Here is a 13357-nt window from a genome sequence, read left to right as displayed (position 1 = left end):
AATATACTTTCTCTGGATTCTCATGATCTCATTTCTGAAGGCTTCCCATTTTCCAGCCGTTACTTTACCTGCAAACATCTCCCCCCAACCTGCTTTTGAAAGTTTAGATTAGATTAGGTTAGATTACAGACAGTGTGGAAACAGGCCCTTCGGCTCAACGAGTCCACACTGACCCTCCGAAGAGCTACCCACCCAGGACCATTCCCCTACACTTACCCCTGACTAATGCACCTAACACTACAGGCAATTTACAATGGCCAGTTCACCTGATCTACAGGATTGTTGGAGGAACCCGGAGCACCCAGGGGAAACCCACGCAGACACTGGGAGAATGTGCAAACTCCACACAGGCAGTTGCCTGAGGGTGGAATTGAACCAGGGTCTCTGGCACAGTGAGGCAACAGTGCTAACCACTGAGCCACCGTGCCACCACAGTTCTTGCCCAATACCGTCACAATTGGCCTTTCTCCAATTTAGAACTTCAACTTTTAGATCTGGTCTATCCTTTTCCATCACTATTTTAAATTAAATAGAATTATGGTTGTTGGCCCCAAAGTGCTCCCCCACTGACACCTCAGTCACCTGCCCTGCCTTATTTCCCAAGAGTAGGTCAGGTTTTGCACCTTCTCTAATAGGTCCATCCATAAACTGCATCAGAAAATTTTCTTGTACACACTTAACAAATTCTTCTCCATCTAAACCCTTAACACTATGGCAGTCCTAGTCTATGTTTGGAAAGTTAAAATCCCCTAACATAACCACCCTATTATTCTTACTGATAGCTGAAGGCTCCTCACAAGTTTGTTTCTCAATTTCCCTCTGACTATTAGGGGGTCTATAATACGATCCCAATAAGGTGATCATCCCTTTCTTATTTCTCAGTTCCACCCAAATAACTTCCCTGGATGTATTTCCAAGAATATCCTCTCTCAGCACAGCTGTAATGCTATCCCTTATCAAAAATGCCACTCCCCCTCCTCTCTTTGCCTCCCTTTCTATCCTTCCTGTAGCATTTATATCCTGGAACATTAAGCTGCCAGTCCTGCCCGCTTTTGGGCCATGTTTCCGTAATTGCTATGACATCCCAGTCCCATGTTCCTAACTATGCCCTGAGTTCATTTGTCTTCCCTGTTAGGCCCCTTGAATTGAAATAAATGCAGTTTAATTTATCAGTCCTACCTTGTCCCCGTATGCCCTGACTGTTTGACTCGTTTGTGTTCTCAACTGCACAAGTCTCAGATTGATTGATTGATTTCGCTGGGTGCCCCCCCCCCCCCCCCCCCAACCTTACTAGTTGAAATCCTCATGAGCAGCTCTAGCAAATCTCCCTGCCAGCGTATTAGTCCCCTTTCAATTTAGGTGCAAACCGTCCTTCTTGTACAGGTCACTTCTACCCCAATGGTCCACACAAGTGAAGCTTTCACCCATACACCAGCTCCTCAGCCTTGCACTCATCAGCTCTATCCTCGTATTCCTGCCCTCACTAGTTCATAGCACCAGGAGTATTCCAGATATTACTACGCTTGAGGACCTCCTTTTTAAATTCCTGCCTAATTCTCTGTAATCACCCTTCAGATTCTCAACCTTTTCCCTTCCTATGTTGTTGGTTCTGATATGGACAATGACCTCTTGCTGGCCCCTCTCCCCCTTGAGAACGTTCTGCACCCTCTCTGAGACATCCTTGGTCCTGGCACCAGGGAAGCAAAACACCATTCTGATTTTTCACTGCTGGCCACAGAAACGTCTGTCTGTACCTCGGACTAGAGAGTCCCCTAACACAATTGATTTCTTGGAACCTGATGTACCCCTTGTTGCATTAGAACCAGTCTCAATACCAGAAACTTGGCTACGTTCCCCTGAGAATCTATCACCCCCTACATTTTCCAAAACAGCATACTTGTTTGAAATAGGTATAGCCATAGAAGGCTCCTGCACTAGCTGCCTATCTCTCTTATCTTTCCTGGAGATAACCCATGTATGTGACTGTATCTGAGATTTCCCCCCTCTTCCTATAACTGCCATCCATCACATACTGTTGCTATTGCAAATTCCTCATTGCTTCTAACTGTCTCTCCAACCGATCCATTCAATCTGATAAGATTCGCAACCAACAGCATTTATTGCAGATATAATCCACAGTAACCCTTAAACTCTCTCTAAACTCCCACATCTGACAAGAAGTGCGTATCACTCTACTAAAGACCATTTTTGCTCCTTCACAATCTACAGACCCAGAAAATTACACCACCGTATTCCTCTACAAAACACTGCCCCAGGTTAAATTAATAGTTATGGCTTAAATTTTAAGTTTAATCAAGAGACATATGTCAAAAAACATATAATCAAGAAAGATCCCACTCTACTCACTACAGATTTTCTGTAGGTTACACATAAAAACCATACACCTATCTGCTTCTGTGCTGTGAACTTCACCCAGACAGTTCCTTCAATATCAGTTGTGAATTTCACTGTTTGCTAATTATCCCAGACGCACTCCGATGTCCAGCGATACATGAATTCAAACAGCAAAGGCAGTAACTGAAGGTTCACTGCTGTGCCAGTTTCTTTCTCTCTCTCCTGCACTGACCTCACCAAGTGCTTCCTTTGTCTGTTCTTCTCCCTTTTAAAACTGCTGTTGTTTTGACTTTTTTCCCCAAAGTTCCAAAACAATGCAACAGCATATAAAACAGTAATTACTGCTCCTGGAATTTGAGGAAATCGCCTCCAACACCTAAAATACTTCAATAAAGGAGCAGCTGTTATCTTTGGACTGTGGGAGGGAACCGGAGCACCTGGAAGAAACCCACGCAGACAGTAGCCCGAGGCTGGAATCAAAACTGGGACCCTGGTGCTGTGAGGCAACAGTGCTAACCACTGAGCCAACGTGCCGCCCCAGTACTGGTGTTCAGTTCTGGTCACTCAGTTATATAAAGAATATAATCAAGCTGGAGAGGGTTCAGAAGAGATTTACCAGAATGTTGCTGGGTATGGAATGTCTGAGTTATAAAGGGAGGCTGGATAGGCTGGCAGTTTTTTCACTGGAGATTGACCGGTGATCTGAGAAGTTCATAAAATAATGAGGTATTTGTGGAGTTGATGGTAGTAGTCTTTTCCATAAGATGGGGAATTTCAAGACAAGGGGGCACATTAAGATGAGAGGAGAGAGATTTAAAAATGACATGAGGCAGATTTGTTTTGAGGGTGGTTCATGTGTGGAATGAATTTCATGAGGAAGTGATGGATGTGGGTAAAATTGCAGCATTTGAAAGACATTTGGTTGGATACACGAATACCAAAGGTTTGGAGGGACATCAGCCAGTAGCAGGCAGGTGGGATTAGTTTAGTTTGGGATTATGGTCATCAAGGTCTGGTTGGACCATATGGTCTGTTTCCATGCTGCATGACTGTGAGTCTAAATGAGTGGAGTATCCCCTGTTTTGGCCAGCTGCTTGCTTGTGCTTAGTTGAACATTTAGCAACTTAAGTCCAAAAATAAGAATAGATGGTTTTGAACAAGTAACAAATGAGACTTTGAATGGAAATTCAAAAACTGACTCTTTAGGTATTTTTGAATTATTGAATTCAAAAGATTTTCCAACTCACTTACAAAAAAAAACAACTTCATGTTCGTTGTAGCAATGTGCACTTTAAGCAGATTGCAAAGGATATTCTCGATTGGAAATTTGAAGGGTCTTGTTGTTTGCCTGAACACACAACCTGAAATTATTCTAATGGAATCTTTACCACAAAAAATGGCATAATGGAAAATCAGTATGGTCAACAACATTTGCAGTAGAAGCTAATTTTAACAAAACAGTTTTTAATAAAATATTTAATTCCTACCTAGATGATATTAGTGATTGGTATACAGTTGCCATCCTTAATTGTGTTCTGTTCTACATCAGTCAACAGGAATACGCCTTTAGATAACTGCTGTTGCTCAGAAGCTGAAGAGTCAAGGCCAAAGCTGATAGATTCATCCTGTTCCTCTGAAATAGATTTGTCAAATGTATCAACAAGCAGCAGCCATCAAATGTCTAATATTTCAAATTGCACTGGAGACTCCTTTCGAATGAGCAGAATGACTTGGAGAGATAAACTGAAATTGGAGATTAGCAGTCTCGCAGGACAAGGTAAAATAAAAAGTGCATTTGTATTTGTTAAATATTAAAAGTCTGTACTTCTAGGTTCCTTACCTTTTAGACAATTTTGTTTAATTGATATTCAGTTCAATTTTTGAAACTTTCGGTAAACTGATGGTAAGGGTTTATCAACATTGCTCGGACTTGTTTCAAAATAACCTATTTGTTTTTGCCTAATTTGGTTTCTGTCAGAATCACAACTTATTAGGTTAACTTATAACCTAAACAAATGAGTCGAATTCCAGAGGTGAGGTGAGAAACAGTGTTCTTTACATCAAGGCCACTTTTGGTCGAGTGTGTCATCAAAGTGCGCTTGTCAAACCTGGACACAATGGGAATTAGGAGTAAGATTTGCTGGTTGGAGTCATATCTATCACGAAGGAAAATGTTTGTAGCTTTTGAAGGCTGATGTTCCAGTTCTCTGACATCTTTTCAGGTGTTCAAGGCAAAACCACCTTTAGCTGCTTCATTGCTGACTTCCTCTCAATTATAAGGTAGAAGTGGTGATGTTAGCGGATGGTTGAGTGATTATTTAGCACCATTCATGGTGATTTATACTACTTCAGTCTGTGTCCAATTTCAATACAGCCTGGACAACGTTCGGGTTTTGGCTAACTTGACAAATAACATTTGTGCCCCAGAAGTGTCAGGCAGTGACCATCTTCAACAAGAGAACTGAATTGTTGCTTCCTGACAGTCAGTTGCAATAACTTTGCTGAATATCCTGGTTGAAACTTTATTGCTGGAACAGCACAGCAGGTCAGGCAGCATCTAGGGAACAGAAGATTCGACGTTTCGGGCACATGCCCTTCTTCAGGAAATGTATGAATATCCTGGTGTCAACACCGTGGTGATTATCATTGATCAGAAACTCAACTAGACTTGCTATATAAATAATGGGCCGACAAAAACAGGAATTCTGCAGTGAGTAACTCCCCTTCTGACACTCCAAAGCTCCTTGGTCATCTACAAGGCAAAAAGCAAGAATCTGATGGAATAATCCCCACTTTCTTGGACGAGTGCAGCTCCAACATTACTCAAGAGGTTTGACATCCTCCAGAACAAGGCATGGTTGCAGTTACATAGACATTAGCTGAACAAATATCAAACCAAATAAATTGCATATTAACCTGCTTTAAGTAAGCATCTGACCACAACCTCCAGGGAAACTTGAGATGTGTATTAACTGTTGACTGATGACCTGTGAAACCAATTTGCTCTGAATGTATGACATTCTTTAAAAAAAACTCAAGATTAAGTATAATTTTCGGGGTCTCTTCAAATAATGTAAGAAATTATAATTAATTTGTTGTAATACCCAAGTATTTGTTTTCTTTTTTTTAAACATGTCTTGAGTAGCCTAAGTTAATTTCTGAAGATGTGCAGTTTATTTGGTTTGATATTTATTCGGTTAGTGTCTATGTTACTGCAAACTTGCAGCAGTATAAGAAAGTCTAATTTGATTACTTAGAAATTTCAGCCTTTAGTTATCCTAAAAGTATTTTTTAAAGCAAGTTTTGATGTTAGTTACAGACATACCCTGTTGGTACATCTTTGCTAGGCAAAAGAAAGATCAAAGCAAGAAGAATAAATAACTGAAAGTTGTAACATTTGAGGTTGAAAATAATTTTCATTTCCAAAAGTCTAATAACTCAGTTAATTCTGTTTTAATAAGATTTTGACCGTTATATGGATGAGTTTGTGATAGATGAAATGATGCACGAATCTAGAGAAAGAATGAATTCCAGACTGACTAGGTTTGGTGTCAGTTGTGCTGATTCTTTCTATTTACTTCAAATTAGGTTCCTCTCATGTTGAAAGCAGTATGCTTGCGTTTCCTGGTCCCATACATCATACAGCTAGTAAGGCAAGTAATAATTTTATTATGAATATCAGCATTATTGTAAAGCATAAGTGTTCATTTTGATTGATATAGCAAGCAAGCAGTCCAACACACTTTTAATATTAATACATCTATGGTTACCATCAAATATATTTTTCTGTTCATTTCTGTATTTATGAATCAATAAGTTGTTGAGGCATAGTCTAATGAACTCTTAATTTGTAATATTTCCTCAATTGCTGGCATCGGGATCTGATATTTTAAATACATTAGACTTTTTTTTGGTTTTGACTTCATTTTGAATCTGGTTTGTGTTAAGCAGAGCTAGAGGTACTTTATTGTGCCATAGAATTTAAAGTAGGGAAATGGTGACATTGCCAAGTCAAGGGAGAGGTAATTAAGTGGAAAGGGCACATGTGTTTGTTACACTGATTATAATCCATCTGAATCTCTTCTGAGATCTACTGGAGTATTCAGTGGGTCAATGATGAAAAATAGCCAAATCTGATCATTATTTAATCAAATAATGAATGATTAGTGATCAGACCAGAGAAGCTGTGTGTGTGTGTGTGTGTGTGTGTGTGTGTGTGTGTGTGTGTGTGTGTGTGTGTGTTGAAGTTATTGTGTGGATGAGTAAATGGGTATTTCTTCTGTGATTGTAAGCATTTTTTGTTCTGAGCAATGATGAAAATACTTAATTACTGATTTTAAAATGTTTCCAGTGATGTTCACTACACTTGAACTGAGCTCAGTATTTTGCATATGATTCTATGCATGTATCTATATAATGTTTGTTTATTTGTTTGTTTGTTTCTGTGTGTGCGCATGTAGAAATGGTTATTACTTTTCTGATAACCTAACAGTTCTTTCTGTAGAGCAATGATGCATGAAGAAGAAGCAGAAGAAAGGAACAAGAGTAGGCTCATTCAACATCTTGAGCCTGCTCTGCCATGCAGTATAATCGTGGCTGAGGTTAATTCCCTAATCCCACCTCCCCTTGATCCATTTAGCAACACCTATATCTACCTCCTTGAAAACAGTGTTTTGGTCTGAATCACTTCTGTGATGGTGAATTTCACAGGTTTACCATTCTTTGAATAAATTCCTCCTCCTATCAGTCCTAATAAGTTTATCACTTCAACTATGACCCCTGGTTCTGGACTCACCCCACCTGGGACATCCTCCCTGCATCTAGCCTGTCTTGACCTCTTAGAATTTTATATGTATCAATGATATTCCTGCTCAGTGATTTTTATGTTGGGCAATGTTTGACAAAAGTTAATAGCATTATTGTTAGAGGGGATTATTCTGTCAAAATCATGGACAGGAGATCTGTGGCATTGAATGTAAATTTAGGATGGTATGTTGCTTTCCTGGTGCTAGGATTAAGGAAATCTCTAAATGTTTCAAGCATATTGTTAAAGGGGAAAGCTGGAAATAATTGTATGCATTGGTTGGATTGATATTTTTAGGGCTGAAAAATGTGTTGCTGGAAAAGCGCAGCAGGTCAGGCAGCATCCAAGGAGCAGGAGAATCGACGTTTCGGGCCTAAGCCCTTCAGGAATTCTTCAGGGCTTATGCCCGAAACATCGATTCTCCTGCTCCTTGGATGCTGCCTGACCTGCTGCGCTTTTCCAGCAACACCTTTTTCAGCTCTGATCTCCAGCATCTGCAAACCTCACTTTCTCCTAGTTGATATTTTTAGGGAAAAGATTAAAGCAGTACACAGTGAATTTAAGAAGTTAGTCAAAGGTTTAAAAATAGTACCTTTAAAAGTGGTAATTCCTGGTTTACTCCCAATGCGAAACTCAAATGAGGAAAGGAAAAAAAGGATAAAGGAGATAAATTGCATGTAAGTTTGCTGGCTGAGTAAGTTGGTTGTAAGGTTGGTCAGCATTGCTCTGAAAACTTGTACTTCCAAATAAACCTGTTGGGCTATAACCTAATGTTGTGATTTTTAAGTTTGTCCACTTGAGTCCAACACTGGCACCTCCACGTCATAAAATATGTTTGTTTATGTACATGAATAGGAAAGGTTTAGAGGAGTATGTGCTGGTGGTAGGCAGGTGGGATGAGCTTAGTTTAGGATTATGTTCGACCTGTTGGATCAAATGATCTGCTTCCATGCTGCATTACTCTATAAACTGTGCTTGCTGCTGCTGGTCAAGCAGTGTCTTCATTTTAAAAATTCTCCTGTAATTTTGAAAACAAACATGTGCATGCCACCTCTATCTCTTTAATCTTCTGTAACCCAGTAATATCAGAGCTATCCGTGATGCTCTAATTCTGGCCACTTGTGGATCCTTAATTTTAATTGCTTTATCATTAGAAGTAGCTGTCCCTTTAGAGCTTAAAATCTACATAACTTCAGTATCTTCACCAGCTCTCCTCCTCTATATTTATTTCCTCCTTTGAAACACTCCTCAAACCCTAAACATGTGACCTAACCTTATGATCAACTGACCTAATATTGTATATTTTTGGTGTCATACTTTGTTTTTTGCTCTTGTGAAGCAGAATGGAATATTTCATTATCTTAAATGCACTATCTAGATATAATTTCTTCCTTTCAGAAACAGTAAATTAAGAAAGGTCTTCACACTATGTTGACTTGTAATGCTGAATAACACTTAACCTTTAAAGTATAGAACACAGAATATAGAAAAGTACAGCACAGAACAGGCTCTTTAGCCCACAATGTTGTGCTGAGGATTGATCTCAATCTAAAATAAAATAACCTACGCAACCCTCAATTTACAGTTGTGCATGTCCAGTAGTCGTTTGAATGACCCTAATGACTGTGCATCCACCATCACCGCTGGCAATGCATTCCATGTGTTCACAACTTTGTGCGTAAAGAACCTACCTCTGATGTCTCCTCTATACCTTCCTCCTAACGCCTTCAAACTATGACTCCTTATGGCAGTCAGTCCTGCCCTGGGGTAAAGTCTCTGGCTATTGACTCCATCCATGTCTCTCATTACCTTGTACACCTCTCTCCCTTCTTCTCTCCAGAGAGAAGAGTCCGAGTTTAGTCAACCTCTCTTCGTAAGACAAGCCGTCCAGTCCAGGCAGTATCCTGGTAGACCTTCTTTGCACCCTCTCCAAAGCCTCCGCATCTCCCCTATAATAGGGCAACATGAATGGGACATAGTATTCAAAGTGTGGGATTTGTAGAGCTGCGGCAAAACCTCCCATTGATCCCTTTGTTAATGAAAGCCAAAACACCATATGCTTTCTTAACAACCCTATTCACTTGGTGTCAACTTTGAGGGATGTATGCACTTGAACACTAAGATCCCGCTGTTCCTCCACACTGCCAAGAATCCTGTTTTTAATCCTATATTCTATAATTTGACCTTCCAAAATGCATCACTTCGCATTTATCCAGGTTGAACTCCATCTGCCATTTCTCTACCCAGTTCTGCATCCTGTCAGTGTCACATTGCAGCCTGCAATAGCCCTCGATACTATCAACGGCACCTCTAACCTTTGCGTCATCGGCAAATTTACTAGCCCACCCCTCAACCACCTCATCCAAGTCATTTATAAGAACTACAAAGAGTAGAGCCCTGCGGGACACCACTCACCACTGACCTCCAGGCAGAATACTTTCCATCTACAACCACCCTCTGCCTTCTGTCAGCCAACTAATTCTGAATCCAGACAGCCACATCTCCCTGTATCCCATACCTCCTGACTTTATGACCGAGCCTATCATGGGCAACCTTATCAAATGTCTTGCTGAAGTTCATTTACACCACATCCATTGCCTGACCTTAGTCAACCTGTCTTGACACCACCTCGAAGAATTCAATAAGATTTGTGAGGCAAGACCTGCCCCGCACAAAGCCATGCTGACTGCTTGTAATCACACTATGCTTTTCCAAATAGTCATAAATCCCATCCCTCAGAATTCTTTCCAAAACCTTGCTGACCTCAGACGTAAGACTGACTGGTCTGTAATTGCCAGGGATTTTCCTATTCCCTTTCTTGAAAAGAGAAACAACATTCTCCTCCCTCCAATCCTTGTACTTGATTTAAAAACAAATTAGTGATTTAGTGTCTAGTATATTAAAAAGTATACTTAAGTCATTAATAAGAAAACAATCAGCTCGATCTTCATGTTTAAACACCATTTTCTTGCAGCATTATTATTGTTGAGGCGTCTAAAATGCAACATTTTGACGACATTCAGTGACAACTTTTGTTGTTTGGATTTTAGAGATCACAATACTGTATGAAACAACATATTTGAGGGGTTAATTAATTGTAATAAAACCCAGATTAGCCAACAAATGCAGAAAGATTTTCACCAAGGTGTAGCATTAACCTCAGTAAAGTATGTAAGTTTGCTGCCTACTGAATGCAGTTCAGAGTTAAATTAAGATGTTTATGGTATCATAGTTTTTAATTTAATCTTGAGTATTAAATGGCCTTTTGAAATTTATCCATAAAAATGGGCAAGTATGAATAAATTGCTATGTGCAATTTTAACTGGGTCTGAGAATGTCTTGAAACTTGATATTAAATATACCTGAATAGTGAGATTTCACTGATTCCGTGGGGGATGGTAAAAGTTTATTTGGGAACTGTCAAAATGTTAATTCTCTTGCTAAATATATCATGGTTCGTGTCTCCTTTTTATGTAAACTTCTTTGAGATTCCTTTCCATATTAGTTTAGCTACAGTATTCAACCTGCCATGATAATCTCGCTGAATTCTGTTGATTTGATCTCTCTTTTCCTAAACTGCCCATTAACTGTAGGAAGAGCTGAATTGAACCTTAGTGCTATTCTACTCATTGTCATTGGAGTTAGCCAAGAATCATCCAATGCATTAAGAAAATAAACATACCATGTCTACTGTAAGAAGTTTTCCGTTGAAGCACGATTCTCGGTTAGTCTCCCGACTCGTCCTATTGCAATTCTAAGATACACAATGGTCATCTCTTTAATTTTTCTTTGCGAGGTGGAACAAATATATGACCTCCCTCAGGCTGATTCAGTGTTTTTCATGCTCGTGTTGAGCATTTTGTTTTAACTTTAAATTTATGACCGAGGAGTAATTGAAAAAAATAATCTATTATTTCCCTTTAATTGCTCTATGCTTTAGAATCTGTTGTTAGATTTCACTTTTTATACATAACATCTTTATATGCTACAGGTGTTATTTCCTTATTCTTGGTCTGGTAATATTCAAAAAGCTCCTGAGGAAGGTCAACTATTTTCCACAACACTATCTACTGGGAGTTTACCTTCAAGTGAACCAACAGATATTGGTCCTGTCAGTCCAGGTTTGTAATTTTCATTTCCACATATTCTACTGTCTGTGGAAACTTCTGTGATGCAGCATATTTTGACATCCCAGATGTTTTATAATTTCAAAATGTTGTGCAAATCAATTTTATATGTATGTTCGATTCTCAACTCTGCAGGATTCAACATAATTTTTTGCATTAATAAGGGATGAATGGGCATTATTTAACATCCATTTTTTTGTAGTGATGTGTGGACCATTAGACGTAAGAATAGAATTAAGCCATTTGGCACATTCCGTTTGCTCTTCCATTCAATTATGGCTGATATATTTCTCAACCCCGTTCTCCTCCCTTCTCCCATAACCCTTGATCTCCTGACAAATCCAGAACCTATCTGCTTCTGTCTTAAATACAAACAATGACTTAGCCTATACAATCTTCTGTGGCAATGGATTCCACAGAGTCACCTGCTGACTGAAGAAATTCTTTCTCATCCATTCTGAAAGGTCACTCCTCCACACTGATGCTGTACCTTCTGGTCCTACTCTCCTATTGGGAACATCATTTCCATGTCCACTCTATTCAGGCCTCTCAAAATTCTCTAGGTTTCAGACCGAACCCGATCATCCTTCCAAACTCCATTGAGTACAGTCCCAGAGACCTCAACTATTCCTCATGTGACAAACCTTTCATCTCTGGGATCAGTCTTGTAAACTTCTTCTGGACCTCCTCCAAAGGCAAATGTCCTTCCTTAGATCCAGGACCCAAAACTTCACTATTCCAAATGCAGTCAAACCTGAGCTTCATAGCATCAGCAGTACATCTTTGCTCTTGTATGTTGTATCTTCAGTACCGTATGATTAGCATAGTTCTTAAAGTTTTTTTTTGTTTCTCTAATAGGTGATCATTCCTCCGCTGCTCATGACATCATTACTGGACAGTCAACTGCTCCCTCAACTTCAACTTCACTCTCTGTGAACAAGGACACAGCTGAAAATCAAGACATTGATCGTTGTTGTCCCAGTTTAGAAGAATGTATTCCAACAGGAAGAAAGATTCAGCAGGTAGTGGAGAAGTATACTAGAAACCTAAACCAATGGCTTAATTCGACTGGAAAGAATCAAGGTAAATAATTTTGTTTAATATTATTCATTACGAGAAGAAAATTTAAGAAAATATAATTTAACCCAATGTTTATCTATAATTAACTGTTGTATTATTATGTTTTCTTTGTTAAATGACTGTATTTCAATGTGTATATTATCCCATTTGGAAAATTGTTCTAAAGATTTTCACTGATGAAATATATTCTAATTGGGCTGTTTTTAACCTTTATTTTTAAGAACTGATTTGTCTGTGCATGCTTATACGTTTATTCAATCTTTCCTGCAGGTTTGTTTATTTTGTACAAGCAAGTTTTGTTGCTCTATCCTGTGTCCTATCTAATGCTCATGATTCTTACTGTGATGTTATAACTAGAATAGAGTGCTATGTTGCAAATAAAGTCTGGCCGTTCCATTGTTCATTGAGGATGAACTGCAAAGACATTCTGATTATGACTTTAGATGTATAATTCAGCATTCTCATGTTTGTCACTGTGTAAATGCTTAAATTGTTAAGTCTTTCATAAGCCCCCAGATCTAATGTATACATTCCTCTGTGGTACATTGTCATTTTGCCCACTGCAAGAGGTATTTTGATCATTCCGTTCACTTGTCTATTTCAATCCCATTTGCCCTCTCACTGGTATTGCACTATTGCCCTGCTCATTTCCAGCAAGTTGCAGAACAAAATTGCCCAGATGTTGTTAAGGGGCAATAATCTTTTCAGTAGCATAGACTGGAGTTGCACGTTGGTACCATGTTGGGTTTCCAAAATGGCTGACTCTGAGGGAAATGCTGGGGATATTGAAAATTCTACTGGGCAATCCCCCTGCGTCTGAAACTGAGATTCTTAGACTGAGTCATTGCGCTTAATAGGTAACCCTTAAGGAATGGAGGTGGAGGTAGGGGGAGCCGCAGATAAAGCAGGGTGGGAGGATGTGGGTGAGGAGAGGGGCAAAATAGTGAGGTAACAATAGATTAATACAGGTAATGGGTATGACCTGGTTAGA

At 39.3% G+C, this 13357-nt stretch overlaps 1 protein-coding gene and 1 non-coding gene across 7 annotated transcripts in view; both read left to right on the top strand.

Annotated features, from left to right (window-relative positions):
* cep295 (centrosomal protein 295) overlaps nt 1-13357 on the top strand; it is a 191195-nt gene that overhangs the window by 107808 nt on the left and 70030 nt on the right. For all 6 annotated transcript variants that reach the window (XM_087988022.1, XM_087988027.1, XM_087988023.1 and 3 more), the window contains 4 exons: nt 3905-4132; nt 5944-6008; nt 11151-11280; nt 12145-12369. In XM_087988022.1, the coding sequence (XP_087844148.1) occupies nt 3905-4132; nt 5944-6008; nt 11151-11280; nt 12145-12369 (648 nt within the window). The remainder of the gene's footprint in view (nt 1-3904; nt 4133-5943; nt 6009-11150; nt 11281-12144; nt 12370-13357) is intronic.
* On the top strand, nt 6464-6537 carry LOC122551213 (small nucleolar RNA U2-19). Its single transcript, XR_006312060.1, has one exon. It is a non-coding gene; the product is annotated as a small nucleolar RNA U2-19 (small nucleolar RNA).

This window comes from Chiloscyllium plagiosum, unplaced genomic scaffold (assembly GCF_037043375.1).
Source record: "Chiloscyllium plagiosum isolate Xiang-an unplaced genomic scaffold, Cpla_swu_hap1 HiC_scaffold_6, whole genome shotgun sequence".
Lineage (NCBI taxonomy): Eukaryota > Metazoa > Chordata > Chondrichthyes > Orectolobiformes > Hemiscylliidae > Chiloscyllium > Chiloscyllium plagiosum.
Note: the sequence above shows the minus strand (reverse complement) of the source record. Positions and strands in the feature narration are given on the sequence as shown.